Source organism: Patiria miniata, unplaced genomic scaffold (genome assembly GCF_015706575.1).
Source record: "Patiria miniata isolate m_02_andy unplaced genomic scaffold, ASM1570657v1 HiC_scaffold_14, whole genome shotgun sequence".
In the NCBI taxonomy this organism is placed as follows: domain Eukaryota; kingdom Metazoa; phylum Echinodermata; class Asteroidea; order Valvatida; family Asterinidae; genus Patiria; species Patiria miniata.
Window position 1 is genome coordinate 13,753,407 of NW_024037052.1, and position 22,017 is coordinate 13,775,423.

Consider the following 22,017-nt stretch of genomic DNA (forward strand, 5'->3'; position numbering starts at 1 on the left):
ACAACAGAAATAATATTAAGATTTATCATAAAATTGTGCGATTAAATGGCCCTATCCAAGGGACAATTCGTTTAAATCGCATTTTGTTGCCCAGATTGACTCTTTACAAGACGTAGTTCTCTTTAATCTTTCGACTGTGCGAAATACCGTATTTTGCATGATATATCGTTGCCTGGATATCGATTGCCCTTTGCCTTGACAGTGATTATACTGCTGCAGCTTCGAATGCCTGTCATTGTTAATTTTAGCAGTGCTGGGATAGGCCTGAGGGTGTAGGTCGATTACAAGAATTTACTTATAGTAGAGATAAATATAAACTAGGGATTCCCCAAATTAACGCTAGACATTGGCGTTTGATAACTGCATATGCTTTTCGCGCGGTACTATACCTAAAGCTGGCCTCAGGTCGACCTTGCGACGACACAGATCAGTCGGCGACTGACTTTTCAGGATCAAGCTGCGTCTGAGCTACGAGCGTCGGGAACAACTCAGTCGCCGATTTTGTGCGACCTGAGTGTAACTGCGACGATATTAAAGCGATCGGCATCAGTTGGCGCTCAAAAGAAAATCACCAGTCGCAAGAGTATAACAATTTCAACTTCTGCGATGTGTTCTGTGACCATCACAGGATTTCTCAGTTTTGTGACCTGTTTTGTTTCTGCTTGATACCGACTGTTCCGTCGTTGCGCACCTGAGGGCGGCTTTATTACAACTTGAGTACGCCATCGGGAACAGACGATAATTCTGCATAGAAGCACGGTACAGAGGGCACGCTTTGCTAAGGGGTCCGAAGGTATGGCCTCGGAAATGTTGAAATCTAAGATGCTCTCTCATGCATTATAAAGCAATAATTGATGAATACATTTTGGAACTATTCCCCCATCCCGATTGACTAGTATCATGACATTAGTCAGCCGCTAAATTTAATTTTGGGGTGGTTAGTTTCAACGCCCAACTCCACTAACATAAAAGTATCCACACAATGTTGCACATGTCATACTAACACTCATCATAGCTCGACCCTCAGCGAGAGTTAATTCAATACACCATCATCAAAAATTTCAATTATACCGAGGCACCCCCCCTCCAGACAGACCCGGACCATGTCACAACAGTTTTCTTATTGTCCCTACCTTGACATCAACGCGAAATCGGGCGAAATCTTCAGCACATTATCCGAACCACAGTTTTCTCTTAAAAGTACGGATAGAATATCAGTCTAGCCCCCTCTCATACCCCTATAAGTGTGTATTTGCCTTTAATCTCCTTTTTGTCCCTCTCTTGTTTGAACATTTTGGGAAGAACTCCCATATGTTTTGAACTTGATCGCCAAATTGGGGACCTTCGGGAATTTGGGCCCCTTTACAGAAACAAACTCACGCACACACCATACATACACCTTTGTTTATGGTGTAAATCGGGAATTTTCTTTTATTCCTCTTTCCTTTTCCTTTGTACTTTTTGCAACAGCTCTCATTGGTTTTGTACACGTTTTCTAATCGAGGTGGTCTCGATTTGGTTCCTGTCGTCTACCTGTCCTTGATTCACCGAAGATGTTGCACGTGCGTGTCCTCGATTTACACCATAAACAAACGCCTACCGACCATCTCACTCAGAGTGTTCTCCTAATCCGTCCCTACCTAATCCTAAAACGAAATAAGTCCTGTCCGCGTTTTTTCCCCCTGCTGCATAGGCCTACATCGTATTTTAACCAATAACCACACGCACGCTGTGTGGATTCTCGTTGTGTTTTCTTTCAATTCAAATTGACAACCTATCCCAAACAACAAAAATATATGATGAAAACGGACATGGGTTCGAACCCCACATCTTGCGATACAGGCCCCGGCCACTGTGGCAGCTCCACGAAAGCCGTTCTTTGAAATACTTTAAAATGTACATGCATGACTGAGTGATTGCAATGGTGTAACGTCATTCGTATTTTGTTATGAATAAATAGCGAACGAGCGGAATAATCATGATCCATTGAAGATATGTGCTGCAAATGAAAACCCCGCGTCCTGTCCATCCAGCCCATACACCATAACTATACACATCGCAAAATTAGAGAGGGCGCGCTTTCAGATGATGTCGCCATCACACTGACTGGTGCAGACTGTACCTATCAATGGGCCCAGAATTGACTACGCGGCCAAATCACGATTTGAATGCCCAATCACAATCTGTATATATGCCCTCAATTTCTTTGCTATTCGAGCATTTTGTGGACCATGAGCTTGAAGGTTTGTAAAAAAGATGGGCAGAACCCGTGCACAGGAGTGCGAGCTCGTACTATACAGGGTGAGTCAAAAAAAAACCCACGAAACCCAAATGTCGGGACCAATGTTTCAGTGAAGTTCTGCATGTAGCACTTTCACAATCTAGGATATAAAAGCCCAATTCATAAGCTTTCTTTTCAGTTTAAGAATCATTCTAATCACTCATGTACTTTTCAAGTTACGGAATTTTAAACACATGCACCGTTTTAAAGTTCTGTCCGCGGATTACAAAAAAAGGCGTGCGTTCTTTCATCAAAACGTAAACAATTCACACACATCCCTTTGTGATTTGTTTTCGTTTTGCTGAAAGAACACTGAACTTTTTTGTGATCCGTGGACAGAACCTTAAAACGGTGGTTGTGTTTAAAATTCCGTAACTTGAAAAGTACATAAGTGATTTGAATGATTCTTGTACTAAGCGAAAGCTTATGAATTGGGCTTTTATATCCTAGATTGTGAAAGTGCTACATGCAGAACTTCACTAAAAAATGGTCCCGACATTTCGGGTTTTTTTTTCGTACTCACCTTGAACTGTGAAATTCGGATAAAATTGGGCCCTAAAATATTGCTCTATTTTGCAATGGAGCGCAGGCATAATTTTCAAAATGGCTATGGGCTACAGGACTACTTGAAGGGGGAGGCGGGGGCTGGCCTGGCACCATCTTCCAAAATTAGGCGCGCGCTTCAAAACCTACTTCTTATTATGTTAGGGTTTTGGAGCTTGACTTTCATATTCCTCGTTCATATCAGAACTCTCTATATCATTTTGGAACTGGTTACTGAATAAAATTATCTAAAATATTAGGGCCAGTTTTGTTTTCATCTTGAGGGGGCACTTTTATGTCGGCAAGACGGGCACTTGGGTAAATCTTGGGGAGGGGGGGGGGGGGAGTGACCCCATTCCTCCGCCCCTGCTTTCAACCAGACATTTGAAAAAGATAGGTAAACGATCTTAACAACCCACCAATATCGGCGATTTCAGGACGATGTGTCCCTGTGAGTAATTCGTGGTAGACAGTGTGCTAAAGAATAACATGCAATGCAACAGAAAATAGGTCAGGTGATCAGTCTTGCTGGAACCATGAAGCCTGTGACTTGTGCTCGAATCACGTTCGTACATCGTGTGTGGCCATGTCACGCAATGTTTTAACACTACTCACACGTGCACCACAGAGCTTGGCCTAATAGATACATTTATAAATACTCATGTAACTTTTTTTTTCATTTTTCAAATGAGACTGAGGACAGTGTGCAAAGTTGACTTTTTTAATATTTCTAGTTTGGCTGCATTGCGCACGACTCATTCATCAGACGCAGCGCCCTGAAGAACGAGAACTCGGACATGTGAGGATGCGTGCGCTAAGTTAAGTCACTCGCCACGAAACAGATGCAAGAAACATTATTGATTGAAGCAATGATAATATCATTGATTGAGATGACTGTTTAAAGGTTCAATATTGAGCAAAATAAGTGGCGGGGCACACTTGAATTTAGAGGCGGTTGATGGGAATGGCGACGTTATCGTCCCCCCTCCCCAGGGCTACTACGCCACTGCCCGTAGCAAACCCGTTGTAATATGCTTTTCCGTTGTAACGCAATTTTTACCTTTTTCCCAAATGCGATTTAGTGTTCACAGCGTGATTCTGGAAATGGCATCGGGTAATAATTTATAAGATATTTTGTTTTTTTGTCAAGTATTAATTAGAAAAAAAGAAAAAATTCCAATAAACCCAATTGGTGGAGGGCAGTGCGAACTCCCTCGGGTATTTGCTATGAGCCTGAACAATATAAGACTGGAATTCTGCTGTATAAATGGGGGTGTTATTACAAGGCCAATTATCAAAAACACCTGTGTATTTATTTCAGTTTTTTTTCTTCAAAATACATTTAAATGTGTAGTACTCTCGGAGCTTGAAAATGGTCATCGTACTAAGTACGAGTATGAGTAAGAGTAAGAGTGCCTTGCCATGAGAACCAATTGCCATGAGTACCTTACCTTGCCATGAGTAACTTTATGTACCTTGTCATGAGTACGAGTAAGAGTACCTTGTTATGCATGAGAACGAGTAGGTGATGAATACGAGTACGAGTACCATGACATTTAGTACGAAATAGAGTACCTTGCCATTAGAACGAGTAGGAGTACATTGCCATGCATGAGAACGAGTAGGACTACTTCGCCATGAATACGAGTACGAGTACCATGCCATTTAGTACGAGTTAGAGTACCTTGTCATGAGAACGAGTAAGAGTACCTTGCCATGCATGAGAACGAGTAGGAGTACTTCGCCATGAATACAAGTACAAGTACCATGCCAATTAGTACGAGTTAGAGTACCTTGTCATGAGAACGAGTAAGAGTACCTTGTCATGCATGAGAACGAGTAGGAGTACTTCGCCATGAATACGAGTACGAGTACCATGCCATTTAGTACGAGTTAGAGTACCTTGTCATGAGAACGAGTAAGAGTACCTTGCCATGCATGAGAACGAGTAGGAGTACTTCGCCATGAATACAAGTACAAGTACCATGCCATTTAGTACGAGTTAGAGTACCTTGTCATGAGAACGAGTAAGAGTACCTTGCCATGCATGAGAACGAGTAGGAGTACTTCGCCATGAATACGAGTACGAACACCATGTCATTTAGAACGAGATAGAGAACCTTGTCATGAGAACGAGTAATTGCCATGGCATGAGTGCAAGGATAAGTACCCTGTCATGCGAGTACGAGAACCTTGCCATGACGAGTGCATTGCCATGACGAGTACATTGCCATGATTACGAGTAACAGGACATCAAGGGGCCGGGGATGGGCCATTGGATCGTCCCCTACTTTTCGTGTTAAGAAACAAAAAAAGAAGGATATTGAGGTAATTTTCGAACATTTTAACAAACAAAATGTATTTAACAGTACTGAAAAAAGAGCAAATAAGTACAAAATTGCTTTAAATGCGTAAGTAAACATAAGATGTACATCTGTATCATAAACAGCGCCCCCTAGTGTCATGTGGTGTCCAGCAACCAAGCCCCGGCCCCCACCCCCATCCCCCACCCCCCGCTTTTCGAATTTCCACAGCCGGGAAATTTTGTGATTTTAGTCATCCCCCAATCCCAGGCACAGATTTTAGCACCTGTGGTCATGAGTACGAAGAGTACCTTGCCGTGAGTACGATGTAAGAGTACCTTGCCATAATTATGAGTGAGAGTATGAGTGCCTTGCCATAAGTACGAGTAAGAGTACCTTGCCATGAGTACCAGTATGAGTACCTTGCCATGAGTACGAGTAAAGACTACCTTGCCATGAGTACCAGTATGAGTACCTTTAAAGTACGAGTAAGAGTACCTTGCAATGAGTACGAGTAAAAACTACCTTGCCATGAGTACCAGTTATGAGTACCTTTCAAGTACGAGTAAGAGTACCTGGCGTTGAGTACAAGTATGAGTACCTTTCAAGTACGAGTAAGAGTACCTTGCGATGAGTACAAGTATGAGTACCTTGTCATGAGTACGAGTAAGGCTGCCTTGCCATGAGTACCAGTATGAGTACCTTTCAAGTACGAGTAAGAGTACCTTGCGATGAGTACAAGTATAAGTCCCTTGCCATGAGTACGAGTAAGAGTGCCTTGTCATGAGTACAGTTCTAGGTAGCAGTTACCCAGGGTTTTACGCTAGAAGCAGAAATGTTTTGTTACTTAAAAGAAATCTTTATGCAAAACGTTCTTGCATCACATCACATTGTACAGCCCCGGATAGCAACAGGATCAAGAAGGCTTGAACGACCATCCGCAAATTCAACATGGGTTTATTGAAGCTGTTTTTTTGTCAGTTTTAACATCCTAATTTAGAAGTAAAACAAATTTTTTAAATCATCTTTTTACGCAAGTTCATGATTTTCATTGAAATTCCGGCAGAAAAAAATCATTCTTAAAGAGGTTGTGGAATGCTCGAAGACATTTCTGTCATTTTTCGGGTATATGTAGCCAAAGGTGTGATGAAATAAAAGCGACTATTGTTTCTGTCATAAAATGAGTACAAAATGTACTTTTGAGAGCTGTTTTTCAAGTCCTGTTATGCCTGTTTCGACCCGAACGTGCCATTTGTGTAAAAGTCGTCGTTGCGGGCAGCAAACAAAACACAGTAAATCGTGACGTAATAAATAGGACTCTTGATGTAGAGTAGCATATACGAGTCCTGTTTATTACGTCACGATTTACTGTGTTTTGTTTGCTGCCCGCAACGACGACTTTTACACAAATTGCACATTCGGGTCGAAACAGGACCTGAAAAACAGCTCTAAAAAGTACCTTTTGTACTCATTTCATGACAGAAACAATAGTCGTTTTTATTTCATCACACCTTAGGCTACATATACCCAAAAAAATGACGGAAATGTCTTCGAGCATTTCACAACCTCTTTAACTATTAGCAAACTATGAAGACCCACCCTTAAACTGGGCTGGTTAGGCTCTGTTATAATATGACAAATCTTTGATTTTTTCGTCTCTGTTGAAATGTTTTTGCCTATTGCATCACGCTTATTGAGAAGCTGGCTTTTTAACCACACTGTCTGTCAAGTTAATCATAGACCCAAACAATGGTCATGACAAGGTCGAAAAAAGTTCACTTTTGTCCACTTAGATCTACTAAACCAAATTTAAAGTTGGTTGAACTTATACCAGCGCCGTACTTGGACCTGCTCAGGATTCCCAGCCTCATACTTATCTAGTCTGTGAGTTCTCTGACGTTGTTTGTCACATTGAGTTATAAGCCATACGATCAAAGGCCCGTATGTTCATGGAGTACTTTGGTTTTGGGCGGATGGGTTCCACGAACTTGAGCGCAGTGACATGGCGTGCGAACGGTGTTCATTATCTCGTGTCATGGCCACACACGATGTTAACGTTCACGTGATTCATAAACACGAAACACGAAACAGTTGCAAAGTTAATCACGTGCCGTACCTGGGGTAACAAACCCTCTCATCCGTACTATCAAACAATTCTGGCGATTCACAATGCAGTGCGTCACCAAAAGTTTGCCACGGAAGGTTAATTTTTCGCAGTGCATTGTGGGAGATGGTCGACAAATTCGCAGCGCGGAACATTTGAAATTGTTCGTTTTTCCGGTCAGTAGTTTCGTAATCGTGTTTTTCGAGGATATTTTTTTGCCCTATTTCTTTCTTGTTATCAATACGGTGGCTTTTTGGGGGTAAGGTGGCAGAACGCTATGCCGGGCCCCAATCTATAACGAATTAGCTCAAGTTGTCTACAGACACTCATTCAAATGGGCCATGTTTTGTCGACCATAAGCTTTAAAAATGGACTCACCATGGCAAAGTCTTGGTAACGCACTGCAGTCTGAATCGCCTGAGTTAGGACCGTGTCTAAAACTTTCAGATTGCCAGTTAGCATTTTATTATTGCCCATAACATTGATGATTCTCGCAATTAGTACTAAACAAAAGTGTATGTAAACAGACACCGCAGGCACTGTGTGGCCCTCTATACAAAGGTTCACAGGGTGCAGGTGTAGTGGAGGCGTTGAATGCTTTTCCCTCTTTTTTGCCATGAACTTATTTCTATAAGCAAAAGGTAACAGAGAGTGCAACGGGTAGATAGCTTGCTGTCCTCGTGGCTCGTGTGCTATATTTAAACCAATACTCGACAGACTTGAACAAAACAACAATAGCTGACCTTGTCACCGGTGGCCTATGAAATTATAAAGTCTATAGAAATCCGGTTCTATACAATTAACGTTTGGATTCGTAGCCGGTGTAGCGTGAATATCCAACTCCATGAAATATGGACTTATTGGTAGTATTGCGCAGGCGTTAATAGCATATTTATAGGCCTATATACGTAAGAGAGTGTGTGAGGGATTAACAAATAATAGGGAAAAGGAGTCCGATTTTCATAGGAGTCGGATTTTCATATGACACCGGCCCCGCGTTAATGACATTGTGCGTGTGAGTTCTCTCAGTTCATTGCGCATGGGGCATGCGCAATACGGTAAGAGGTCCGTGGTTTGTGTGGACAAGGTTAGTTATTAACAGAGCCATGGCAGAACGCATTGCCGTGCCTTTACAGACTGTTATCATTTTGCACACATTTTCGTACTGTTTTGCACACGATGAACATTTTCACGTGATTTAGATTACAGCCTGTGGGGCACGGTACACGAACCTGGAACGCTGTTCATAAAAAGGAACGTGTTTCGTCTGCATCGTCACTTTCGAAGCGCTAGCGAGTGAACGTGCATCAGTGTAACAACTAGAATTTTTTTGTCGAAGCAAACGTCAACTTCACAATGAGTAGACACACATTCTTTGTGTTTCTGTTGGGTAAATCCCTGATCGTCCTCAGCTTTTTAGTAGCAGTCACAACTTCCCAGCCCAGGGTGACCGTGGAGCAAGGTGTAATTGAGGGCACAACCGAGACCTTTATGGAAGATGAGTTCACTGGAGCAGGAGGCACGAAGGTGGATGTCTTCAAGGGGATACCGTTTGCTGAGCCGCCTCTCGGTGAGCTGCGCTTCAAGCCTCCAGTACAGAAGACGGCATGGAGTGGGGTCTTTGATGCCACCTACCTCAGGCCTGCTTGTCTTCAAGATCCCTTCTACGCTTACACGTTGGGTTTTGAGATGGACGAGGACTGTCTTCAGCTCAATATCTTCGCTCCAAACCAACGAGTGGTGAGTCAAAGTGGGAGGATTGTCCTTCCGTAAGCATGGGCTGACGTCAGAATTACCTTATTTTAATGTCCTCGTCATCTAGTGGATGAATGGGGCAGGGGTTGTCAGTCTAAGTGCAAGTCACATAGGATAAAGCAACATTAGGCCAAAAAAAATATACGGTCTCTGGTCAGACCGAAGTTCCGGAATTGACGCGGCGACGCGGCTTTTTTTTTTCAAGCTTGGATTGTACAGACAAGGTGGTCTGCCTCAGTGCTTTCGATCATTTGCCTTGGTGCAATTTTCCATTCCTTGGTGCTCTTTAGTAAAAAAAAAATGAGGAGGTGCGGCAATAGAGGGCGCTGTTGGAGCTACCGCGGAACATTTTGGAAAAAAAAAAGATTGACGCGCATGATTAAAATCGACACGCGCGCTGACCAGAGACCAACTTATTTTTGTTTCATAGTAGGCTGTGAATGTCACCGTATGGAATGTTGGATTGATCTGTGATGTACTAAGTGATGTTATTATTTTCGACCTCGGTTCCTTTTATATTTTAGCTTCCCATCATTAGAATCATTGCAAAGTCAAAACCAAATGGAAGTGCAATAATCATTGGTCTCATATGAATAATGTTTCTGAAGCTTAACATGGAACCAAAGTGCTTGATTTTTTGGTGTGAACCCGCAGCATTCTGGGTTTTTTTTGGTAAAATGTTTACTATCATACATGGTTGTATTTTCAGGCTGGTGGAGCTGCTGTTATGGTCTGGATCCATGGTGGAGGATTCACCTTTGGGTCTGCGGTACAGCGGGTCTATAATGGACTGCCATTGGCTGCTGTGGGTGACGTCATCATAGTCACCGTCAACTATCGCCTCGGCGTCTTCGGATTCCTGTCAACAGGTAAAATGCTCTAAGCTTTTCATCTGATACCAAAAACAAAAAAATCCACCAATCCCCCTTTTTTTAAAGGCAAATGTATCAGGGTTGCATTTTTTTTGGGGGGGGGGTTTCACCATGTATAGTTTTTTTGCAATTATGGTTGTAGTAGGGGTACCCTGTTCTTTTTCTTTTTACCTTATATATTTTTTCTGACTACAGATGATGAAGCATCACCAGGCAATATTGCAATGTTGGATAATGTCATGGCTTTGAAGTGGGTCCAACAGAACATAGAAGGTAGGCTATAAGCTTAAACAGACTGTGGACTTAACGTCCACGCTTTGTAAAGCAAGCATGTATAAAACGTGTGAAGTCCTCGATCTATACGTAACAAAACAAATGCTACTTAAAATGTAAAAACCCAAAAGGAAGTGGAACCGCGCTGATGCTCTTTAAGAAGCTGATGATCATTGAGGCTATCCTGTCACCAATATGCTATGAATTGACGTGCATCGTATAGCTTCTCAGCGATTTTCAAGAACGAGAAATTAAGTCTGAAGTGTTGTAGCTAGCTCTATGAATTGAAATATAATCAGCTTATTCTTCAGATCAGTCCAGTCAGTAAGCAGCTTGCAAAATTCAATTCAAGTATCAAGTGAAATGAAATCTTTTCCAATGCTAACGAGATAAATGCTCCGTCCGACAGCTTTCGGCGGCGACAAGCAGCGGGTCACGATCTTCGGTGAGAGTGCTGGAGCAGTTAATGTCGGATTCCTCGTGCTGTCTGAGATGGCTAAAGGACTGTTTAGTCAAGCAATAATAGAGGTAAACAGTGATTAAGAAATAATTGAGAAAATAGTGACACTGCTGCCGTTCACATCATTTATACGTATTTGGCACATCTATTTTGGGGGTGTATTCCAAAATTGCCCTAATTTTTATTTTAAACAATAACAACGTTAACCTCGTTAGTCATTTGGGAGAATTTAAAGCCAGCCTACCACTTTTGACCATATACGTATTATGCAGTGCGTGCAAAACTTCTTGATACGGGGTGAGTAAAAGAAACCCCAGCAATACGAAAAAAAAACACTGTTTTCAAAACAAAGTTGAATTTTTGAACTTTTAAACCTTGTAAATATGACATATTCGTTATAACTTTGTGTAAAAAAAGGAAGTTAATCGCATTTACCGTTTGTCTTTTACGAACCTTTTAACTACGGTATCCGATTTACATCTTTGTCCACGAGGCGTCTAAAAATTGCATAAGGGTACAAAATGTGTCCCCCAGAGCCGTTATTCCATGATGTCTAGAGCTGAGACATGCATTGCCTTGCAGGGTTGCCAAGTAGAGGGCAGAGCGGCAATTTTGTGAGCAATGAAGGACACAGTAACTACAGTGTAGACCACAGAAACTTTGCATAAACATAAAGAAGTGAAACAGAAAAATTGCTTAAGCGAAGGTTCAGTCAGTTTTAAATATGTGTTGTCTCTAATGTCTTTCATTGTACCGTTTCCGCTCTTATGCAAAATTCTGTTGCCTCCTGGACAAAAACGTAAATCGGGTGCCGCACTAAAAAGGTTCACAATGGCAAACGGTAAATGCAATTTAACTTTATTTTGTTCACCCAAGGTTACTCACGAATATGTCATTCTTAGAAGGTTCAATTGGCTTTGAAGGAAAAAAAGATTGCTCCTTTGCATTATTGCAGTTTTTACTCACCCTGTATCATTAAATGTAATTACTATATCAACATTGTTTTCTGTAGAGTGGTGGGTCAATTTCACAAGAGGTTGGGCCATTAACCGAAGACGGTGACAAGGTGCTCCGCGAGAGGGCCTTCCAGTTGGGCGAGACTGTTGGCTGCAGTACCTCGGACAGCGCAGCTCTAATAACCTGTCTGCAAGACGTAGACGGCAATGATCTTATACAGGCTCAATTAGCGGTATGACATCACCGACGTTGATTTCCTTCAGCTTAAAAGTCCTATTAAATGAAGAGAATGTTTAATGATCAATTTCACATTTTGATAGAGAAAATCCCCATGTTATTTTACACGAGGTGGGAACTTGACTTCATTGATTTCCTTTCAGTTACCATTGTGCTGACTATCAAGATTTTGTTGGACATTTTCCGATTAACAAACCCGTCCAGGATAGCCTTCCATGCTGCGATTAGTCGAATCAATATGTCATCCCTGTACTTCCGAGGCATGCCCAACTATGGGATGCGCCGAGGAAATGCTCATCTTTGTATTCACAAATTAGTCCTAAGTCAGAATTGCTTATTGCTTGCAGGTTTACGATCGAATGTATCCTAACGTCGACGGGACATTCCTGACCATGACCCCGCTCGAAGCGTACGCCTCTGGAACCTACAACCACGTGCCGATGCTCATTGGTACGAATCGTGACGAGGGAACTTTGTTCTTTGCGTTTAATCCCTTATTTGTTGAGTACCTGACCGACAAGAACCCGCCCTTTGTCAACAGGACACTGTTTGATGCGCTCGTTGTGTACACCTTCAAGTTGTTCGGTAAGATTTTTAAGCTTCTGTATTACGAAATATGAAAGTGGGTGAAAAATCGGGTTTAGTATAATGCACGTGTTGGCATTAGCTTTTGCGACTCAAATCAGAGGATAGGTGGGGATTTTAAATCTAGTTGCTTGTCATTGCGTCAAGTCCTAAACTCAACCAATCAGTTCTTTTTAGAATAACACTTCTTCAAAGAAGAGATTACTTTCCATATGGTGTTACCCGCAAACTTTCTAATTTATTTCATCCGCCATGCAAAGCTTTAAGTCATATAGCCTATGTCATGTAATGCTTGTCAATTGTTTCTCGGTATAGCTACTTGTTGTCTTTCATAAGAGTTTAATTAATCGATACCGACAGTACCACAGAAGTATGTAAGCCTAGCCATACCTGCGTTGGACTGGCATCCCTCCCAGGAGGAGCGGATGATATCCTCCGTCGTTTAACGCCGAGGAATCCTCGTACCGGCCTGATAGGTGGGACTCGAGCGACAGTCCGAAATTACTCAACTTTAACAGAAGTACGTGTAATCACTACGTATTTGTGTTTGTTTTGTTTTGTTTCCATAGATCTTTATGACAAAGCAGTGTTTGATGCTGCCGAAATGAAGTACATTGACTGGTCGCAAGCCGAGTACGAAGCCGCTGATTATTTCCACTCAATGGTGGAATTTTCAGGCGACTGGCTCTTCACATGCAACGTCGACAAACTCGCCCGACTTCACTCGACCAAGGACAAAGTGTACCGCTACCTGATGCCACACGTCCCGACCGTGTCCTACTATAAATTCCAGGGGGTTCAGCCGGGTTGGGTCGGGGCGGGCCACGCTGAGGAGCTCCCCTTCGTCTTCGGTGCGGCCTTCGTGCCCGGAAACCCCTCGGTCAATCTAACGAATGACGAGAAAGTGCTCTCTGTCAACTTCATGAAATTGTGGACCAATTTCGCTAAGAGTGGGTGAGTAAACAAAGAAACAAACCCTTGTCGGACATTGCGATGAGTTTCTCTGAAATATACAAACCATATTCCTCTATTATCAGTCTCATGTCCTCATGTTTTTCCAATGTAACAATATGCTGCTACATGAATGTCCGAAATTATTTTCTTTCTATCCATAGTTCCAGAGACATGCACTGTCATTTCCCTGTGAAGGCGTTGCCTCGTTACCACAACACGAAATTTTGCAAACAAATGTGACATGGTCGATTGTTCACCTAAAAGTAAAAGTGAACATAATGGAACCTTTCCCTTTGTTATACCTTGCGCCATTTCATCTCAGACAATATCTTGTGCAGCAGGAACAGTTTAAGCGAACCGCACTTCATTCATTGGACGTGTTTCTATGTATCACTGTTTTTGTTTCAGTAATCCGAGCAAGGAGTCCCCGAATTCTCCGCCGATTTTAGAGTACATCTGGCCCGTTTTCAGTAGCCCCGGTTTGGAGTACAAGGTGCTAGACCTGAACCTATCTTCAAGCCGAGCTCTCAAGAGTGACCAGTGTTACTTCTGGAATAATTACGTGGAGGATCTTCGGGCAATGTTAGGTAAGAACATGATTCAATCTACGTCAAGCATGCAGGGACGGCAGAACGCTTTTTAAACTGGGGGTGGGGGGGGGACACCAAAAACAGGCTCTTGCTCAGATAAGGGGTACTCTTCGTCGGTGCGAAAGTGGAGGAAAGATATTGTCCCGTTCATTTCGCTATAAACCTATGACGAGGAACAAATTATGCATACGTTGTCCATCTTGCTCTTTGTGTTTCTTTTACGTAGTTATGTAGAAAGGCCATTTTTTTTTATTGCGAGAGGTGCACTGTTGCTTTTGATTGCCACTGCCATTTCAGTGACCATTTTAGTCGCGTGAAGAACACTATAATTTTTTTTAGGCAGGCGCGGATCGGGGGGGGGGGGGGCTTGGAGTTCAAAAAAATAAAAAAAGCTCTAGCTCTGTCAATTTTTTTTTCAAAGAAATTTATAACAAAATGCGAAATCCCCCCCTGCTGTGACTTCCAAGAATTTTTTACGGGTAATAATGTCCGCCTTTGCACAAAATACTTACAGAGCCAGCTTGGTTAGTGGGTATTATGTACACTTTATAGTGTTAATAAACGTCGGATTTGAACAGCGCCCCCATTAAAAGTATGGTGCAAGGCCCCCCCCCCCCCTTTGATTTTCAGAGGCCAAATGTCCGGAGAAAAAACCCTGTCTACATTTCTGATTTTTTTGCCTATGAAACACCCCCCTGCGAAAATTCCTGGATCCGCCCCTGTTTTCCATCTTGAGAGGAGGCACAATTAATGTTGCGAGCGGGCAATGTGCTTTCGAAGGGGCAGTTTTACATCTCGAGAAGTGATCGCGAGAGGAGTACTATTGTTTATGATTGTCAATTTTCCATCTCGAGGGGGCACAATTGTATTATTGCGAGAGGGATATTTGTGCTTTCGAGGGGTAGTTTTCCATCTCGAGAAGGTGCACAATCTAATGCGAAAGGGGTACTTGTGTTTTTGAAGGGCAGTTCTGCATTACAAGAGAGGAGACAATTTTCTTTGAAGCGCCATCAGAATTTATGCTTTCATACGTGTGCGTTTGAGGGGCAGTTTTGTTTTTATCTCGAGGTGGCACAATTGTAACTGCGAAAGGGACACTTTTGTTGGCCTGGGAAAATCTGGGGGGCAAGTGCCCCCTGCTCCCCCCGCCCCTGATCAAGCGAAATGTAGCAAAGGATCTAGTCATGTGCTTTCGGTTGGGTAATTGTGTGTTTTTTTTTTTTCAATTATATTTTTACAGAAGATCGGAATGGTGTCGACAGTGGCGTATCCAGCGAGTGGACGGGTGGACTACTTGCCATTCTGGCGACGCTTTTCCAGTGCTTGTGTTTGGTGTTTTCGAAATAAACGCGCCAGCACCTAAAAACCACATCTAAGAATAATCCTCTTTTTACCATTTTTACGAACGATACCAACTTGGTGCTACTTTCTACTAAAATGTACACTGCTCTCCTTTCCCTTTGGACCCAAACCTGGTAACAACAGTGAACATCGAGCATTACTGGCGACAATGATCTTGAGGAACACCGACATGGAGGACTGGAGATAAGAATTTAACAAATGTAGTTAAGAAAAACCAGTGAAATCAAAAACACTTTACTCGCACTGTGAAAACTCTTCCAACCCAATTTGTTTTACTATGAATCCCCTGTGTGTTTCTCTTCATTTAAAAAAAAGGATAAAACCCCCAAATGCCTCTTAACCTGTTTTCTAGAGAGGGTGAAACATTGTGCGGACGTGGGCAAGTCCACACAACGTCGCTGCTACCTGGTTTATGTGGACATCTTTTGTTCGAAAGTCCACACAGTGAATTTAATGCTTGTACGCACACACCAGCTCGTTTTTACTACACTCATGAGGACCTGCCCCTTTCCTTCTTTTGTTCCCTTTTGTTTGAACGTTGCTTCTTTGTGGTTGTGATTCGGCCACATTAGAACTTACTGCCATTGATTCATTGTAAAGGTGGGGAATAGCTTTAATTTGAATTCCATCTAGTACACAGTAATTATTATTTCTGTATTTAGCATAGCATTGTTGGCTCAGAATATGCGATCCATTTTGATAAACCTCTATACATGTATTTGGTAATTATTTACAATGAAATTTCAGAACGACCATGTTGATTTATCACTGTTGAAACATGGCATTTGAACCGTGATTAGACTCGTGCCACATGCTTGCTTTAATATGCTTTCGAAACAAAGTTTAACTTACAGATGACGTGTATAGTTGTTATGAATTAATACTTCAAATTCTACTAAAGTACTGGGCATAGCATGAAACAGCCACAGGGGTGGTAAAGTTGGAGGCCTGGGAGGCTCTTTTAGATTCTTCTACAAGTCAGATTCAAACTGTTCGTTCTCCCCCTCGGAAACCCAACAGAACCCTGTGACAATTTTCTTAGTATTGAAAAGCGAGGGTTCTTGTTGACAGGTCAGGCTACACGATATAACATTGGGAGGGAGAAGATCAGATTAAAGTTTAAAATCATAAGTTAATCGATTGTGGAATAGCATTAATATTCAAATTCAACAAACCTTGTATCCAATCTTCGCCTCCCAACTCTCTCGACCGAGTACAAGGTTTGGAGGGATTATTATTATTTTTTTTTTTACGTTTCCCTTAAAATGAAATTATGGAGATTATATCACAATAAAATATCATATAAAGCGACTCTTAAAGAGTATAAATATTATTATTTAGACTTAGCGATGGGGCAATATGATTTTAACAGAATGCTTGTTGTACATATCAATAAGCCTGACATTATCAAGAATAAATCGACAATTTTCAATGTTTACCGCACGTTTACCCCATTTCCTCTTGTGTCTGTTGCTTTTTATCCCAAGTAAATTGAACCAACACTTCGAAACGAGGCAACTGTAGTCATGGATAACCCATTTACTGAAAAGCAAGTTCAAAAAGAATGCGTCCTGTCGCATCCCGTCCTTTTATGCTTGCTTGGTGAAATAACTAGCCGGGGAACTTCCGCTACGAAGAGAAAATCAAATACTTTCCAGGTAGACATTACTCAACAAAAAAATGTTCTAATAAATGACTTTGTTTTAAACGCACAGGCATCAAACAACGATTTCCTTATTTATCGATGTTGCATACCCTTTAAGAGAATATTCAACATTTGCAAACATCAAGAAAACAAAACTTATACCAAATTGTTATGGAAAACCTTACTGGATTGTTACTGAATTACATCTATAACGTCTATTGCGTCCTGTAAAATCATGGCACCTGGTGTACTGTCGCTTTCAAGAAAAGTGGTATTTTGTATCAATTTCCAACGCTGGTCGGCCGACCAGCGTTGGACAAAACTGTTCTTTTTAAAATACTGCCCCTAATTTACAATATGAAGTTAGTCTACATTTTGTTTGCAATCAATTACACACCTTCCAGCCAGACGATTTCCCAACCTTACAGTTCCCCGTCCATAAATTGCTCCTTTTCATCGTAAGTAGGGTCAGGTCACCAGACTACAAAAACATGATTGTTTTTCCTGGTTTTTCCAGCGTCTACGAGCACAAAACTTTAAACAAGTCAGTATATCAATATCTGCTAAAAATACCAACTCCCAAATCCGTCCATTTCTGAAAATAACATCAAAAGCAAATATTGTATAGGCCTATCCCATTTGATGCTAGTGTGACCAAATTCCAAGAAAGAGAGTATTTAAAGTTAGATATAGTTTCAGCAATAAAATGTAATCTCAATAAGTATGACTTCTCAGTACATGGCTTCTCTTATGTGTAATTAGTTTCTAATCACTAGTCTTGCTGTTTATTGATTACATCATTAACAATTTCGGCAAAATAGCATATCTTAGGGGCATATAGTTCAATGTGTTAAAATACGTCAACACACAGTTCTTCTCTATGGGACATTGTGTATTTCAGCGTACACTATCTCCCCGTATGTTGCAGCAGGTGGAGCCTCTTGTTCGCGCCTTGTCCTTGCTCCCGAAGGGTCATCTACGTCCAGGTCAGCATAGAGGGCGCCCCCTGCTGCCATAGTTTGCTCGCCCTCCGCTGCAGCGCTCTCTGTAGTCCCAATTCTCTCTGATGCTCTGCTGCCACTCGGAGCCTCCGCGTCCGACCCAGATGCAGTGGGCATTTCTTCGTCTTCGAAGGGCATGGCATAAATCACCTGCCCACTGTTGTCTACAGCTGGCCCCGAGGCGTCTGCGTTGACCGCCGGTGACTCGGCGTCTTTTTCGATGGTCGAGATCGGTACTTTGTATCTCCGTATCCTACCGCTCCCTGTATGACCCGCAAGAGAATACATGACCCCTTCTGTATCCGCCGGGTTTTCATTTGTCGCAGTGCCGTTTTGGGGTTCGGGAGGCTGCTTGCTGTTCTCTGTAGTCCCATCACCCTCTGATGCTCTGCTGCAACTGGTAGCATCAGCGTCCAACCCAGATGCAGTGGGCGTTTCTTCGTCTTCGAAGGGCATGGCATAAATCACCTGCTCACTGTTGTCTAAAGCTGGCCCCGAGGCGTGTGCATTGACCGCCGGTGACTCGGCGTCTTTTTCGATGGTCGAGATCGGTACTTTGTATCTCCGGATCCTACCGCTCCCTGTGTGACCCGCAAGAGAATACATGACCCCTTCTGTATCCGCCGGGTTTTCATTTGTCGCAGTACCGTGTTGAGGTTCGGGAGGTTGCTCGTTGTCTAGCAGGATGTTTTCATATGTAGGGGAATTCCCGGGTTCTGTAGTACCGTCATGAAGCTGATTTGTCCTGCCTGGCATCTCTATCTGATTGCCCACCGCCTTTTCTGGATGGGTTCGCTTAATCTTAACCCAATAGATGAGAAGGAAAACTATGCCGACAAGAGACAAGACGACTGCTATGGTGCCTCCCACGATCCCTTCTGCCGAAGGTCCCTGAGACGCGTCGTCATTTGGACCAGTTTCTGGTGATTTGTTTTCAGACGGTAAAACTGTCAAGAAAGAGTCATTGGCACTCAGGTATTGGTCTCCGTACAGCAATACAATGCATCTTATCCTAGCCTTGTCAAACTCATCGACCGTAACTTGCTGGATCTCGAGAATTTGTCTTCCAGATGACAATTCAAACTGGTGGTCGGGACTGTCTGGTGTTACATCTACCCATGAGCCCTCCAGATAAACCATCCAGCCAAACATTTCAGGAGTGGCAGGGGGAATCGCCTCCAAGTTGCAGGTGAACACCGCCCTATCTCGTTCATAGAGAGTCAGGTAGGGAGGCGCGATGGTAATATGGGGTTGTATTTGAAGAGGCGTCAGGTTGCAGCTCGGTCCATTGGTGTGAGGTCCAGCAGTACAGGTGAATTCCTGCATGTTATCAGTCGGTCGCAAGACTCGTTGTATCGTGTATGTCTGCCCTGGCTGCGTTTTTTGCGATGAAATTGCAAGCTGTTCATTCTCTGTCTTAGCCTCGTACCAAGTCAAGAAACTGATTGGGTCATTTTCATTGAGAGTGCACGTCAAGGATATTTCAGTGCCGACGCTGGTCTGCTGGGGCTGTACCTCACATGATGGGGAGAATCTGGGTAGGGGTGGGTTTACTGTCAACCAAGCCATTGCAGATACCCTGTTGTGGATACTACCTGGGCTGAAATACAGATTGCACCAATATTGGCCACTGTCTATTGGCTGAACGTCAGGGATATCAAGATGATAATATAGCCTGTCAACGCCAGCTGTTATCGAGCGCCGATTGAAGGGAGTGTACACCTCATCGCAGTCAGCCACTCTGCTGACAGGACTGGTACCACTGGGTCTGTAAAACCAAGACAGCAAGTACGAACTACATGTGTTTGAGGTGGCATAGGACGAGCCACAGGATAACCGTACACTTCTTCCCTCCACTACCGTTTGGTTTGCTGGGTTGCTCGTAAAGTCCACACATTCAATGGAGGTCAGGATGCTGACAAGATGCAACACGGTCGACAGGTGTATCTCCATGGTACCTTTGACACTCCTTAGTGCAACAGCTGTCATTTCATCGAGCTTACTTCTGAAAGCAGTTGCCAATTGACGTTAATTAGACGTCAATGTGTGAAGCTGGCTTTGAACCTCAATATGTTATATCCATTCAGGGAACCAATAACCTGGTGACACTGCGCGAACAAAGTAATACACAAACACGAGGGATCACCTTGTTACAATTGGCAGTATGCAGTGTTCTGTAAAGGTCATGGTTTTCCTATCTCATGTGGTTTTAGCCCACCCAGCGCATCCGGCACGCAAGGTTATTGAGATTTTGTCGGGAAGTGACATCCCATGGTGACAACCGATGAACCCGGATGGTGTCTTGTTCTATGTCAAAGCTGACACGACTGACAAATTTGCTATCAAGCTAGTCTGTATTCAAGTAGCCGTTAATAAGGTCAAAAGAGTCTCCGGTTTCTGGTAAGGAGCTTGCCCCAAAAGTAGTGCGGAGACGCGGTTTTTTAAAAACTTTTTTCCCCTCAAATGTTGGCTGATGACTGCAATTGGTGCCAGACTAAATTAAGTGCAAAATATATGGAAGTCCAGAGGCCACATAAAGCTTACACTGGATCGTAACCCCATCTAAAAAATTGTGCAGCAGCAGGATTCCAGTCAAACCAGTGAGTTTGGCGGGTTTGAGACATCATCTTACACTGAAAAGAAAACTTTTTCATTTTGCCGACGCACGCATGGCTACGGCGACGCGCGCATACCAGAAACCGGAGACTTTTGTTGGCCTAAGTGGTGCTACGCTGATACCGTCTCGATTCAAGAAAACGACGATGATGATTTTCCGCAATGCTACCAATTCCCGGCACACTACTTCCAAGCTAGCCTTGGTTTATTAAGATGCAGCTATGTTCTGCTAAAAATTCAGAGTATATTTGCCAATACCAGCTCTGAATTGGGCTTCAGATCGTACGTGTAGAGTGAGCACCTGCCCGATTCGTCTATATGCTCTGGCGGGTAAAAAGAGTGCCCTCACGCTCAATCGACACGTCTCTTGCCTTTCGAGTAATTTCCGTAATTCAAAATGAAGCATTAATAAAACTGCAGTGACTTAAACAAAGAAAAGCAAATCAGCGTTTTATTTCATCTAACACCCCAAGTTGATAATCTTCCAGATTTGTGTACCTCCCCGGTATAACTGCTATTATCTAATTAACCCAATTGACATCATCTGTTTGCAAAAACACCGCCATCATGTGTAATTAAGGGAATACATGTGTTATCGGAAGGTTTTAATCACTCTGTTTAAGACCGCTTGGAGTCTGGGTGCTGATAATTATTTAGAGATTCATTGAGCGGAAGATCCCCCTTCCCCGGCCGCTGATGTTTTTTTCCCAAACGACATCCATTTCCCATCTCCTCTCATATTTTGTCTAGAGTGCCCTTTTTTTAACAAGTGCCCTATTTTTCTGAAGATGTGCTCTTTTTAAAACGAAGTCGTGCCCTTTTTCGTGCCATCGGCCGTACCGGGTACCTTTTTAAATTTCGCGCATGTATTGCCCTAAAAAGCACCATATAATTGTCCGTTATTGTGCATAATCGTCGGTTTTGAACAGAGCTCCATCGAAAGATGGTACCTTCCACCCCCGCCAACCCCCCTATTTGATTTTATGGACGCAAAGTGTCCTTAGAAAAACGTGTCTACATTCCAGCACGGATGTGCAAGTGCCCTTTTCAAGAAATGTTTACCATCCCAAGAAAAATGATCGTGCTACGCCACTGTTTCTTACGGAAAGCTCGTCGCTGCAAATTTGAAAAGCGGGGAGGAGGGGGACTGAGAACCTCGTTTAATGTTATGAACATTAGGGCACTCTTTCTGTACCTTTGTATCTTTCTTTTAATTTACATTTCACAAACAAATTGTAGAGGGACAAGGGGACGATATCGTTGATATAAAAAAAAAAATCCTCATCTCCGAAGGACACCTCAATCTGGCACCTTTCGAAAGTTCCGATTCTAGGTGACGCAAAGAATAACCAAAGTCACTCGCTTCAAAGGATTATTTACCTAAGATCCCGTGTCTCTTACTTCAACCAAGTGGAAATTCACTCCACTCCGAAATTCGTTCAAGCAAAACGATTGACTTCCACTCGAGTTTCGGCTTAT

General features: G+C 42.8%; 2 protein-coding genes across 2 annotated transcripts; one reads left to right on the top strand and one right to left on the bottom strand.

Moving 5' to 3' along the window:
• Positions 1-8,347: 8,347 nt before the first annotated feature.
• LOC119722165 (cholinesterase 1-like) lies at positions 8,348-16,758 on the top strand. The gene is made up of 9 exons (XM_038192212.1): positions 8,348-8,971; positions 9,696-9,855; positions 10,054-10,131; positions 10,541-10,659; positions 11,604-11,780; positions 12,133-12,370; positions 12,940-13,324; positions 13,733-13,911; positions 15,155-16,758. Exons 1-9 carry the CDS (start codon positions 8,588-8,590, stop codon positions 15,259-15,261), a joined length of 1,827 nt encoding a protein of 608 aa, XP_038048140.1. The 5' UTR covers positions 8,348-8,587; the 3' UTR covers positions 15,262-16,758.
• A 978-nt stretch (positions 16,759-17,736) lies between these two features.
• LOC119722166 lies at positions 17,737-20,097 on the bottom strand. Its single transcript, XM_038192213.1, has one exon. The coding sequence runs from the start codon at positions 19,909-19,911 to the stop codon at positions 17,800-17,802; it is 2,112 nt and encodes a 703-aa protein (XP_038048141.1). The 5' UTR covers positions 19,912-20,097; the 3' UTR covers positions 17,737-17,799.
• Between the last annotated feature and the right edge of the window lie 1,920 nt (positions 20,098-22,017).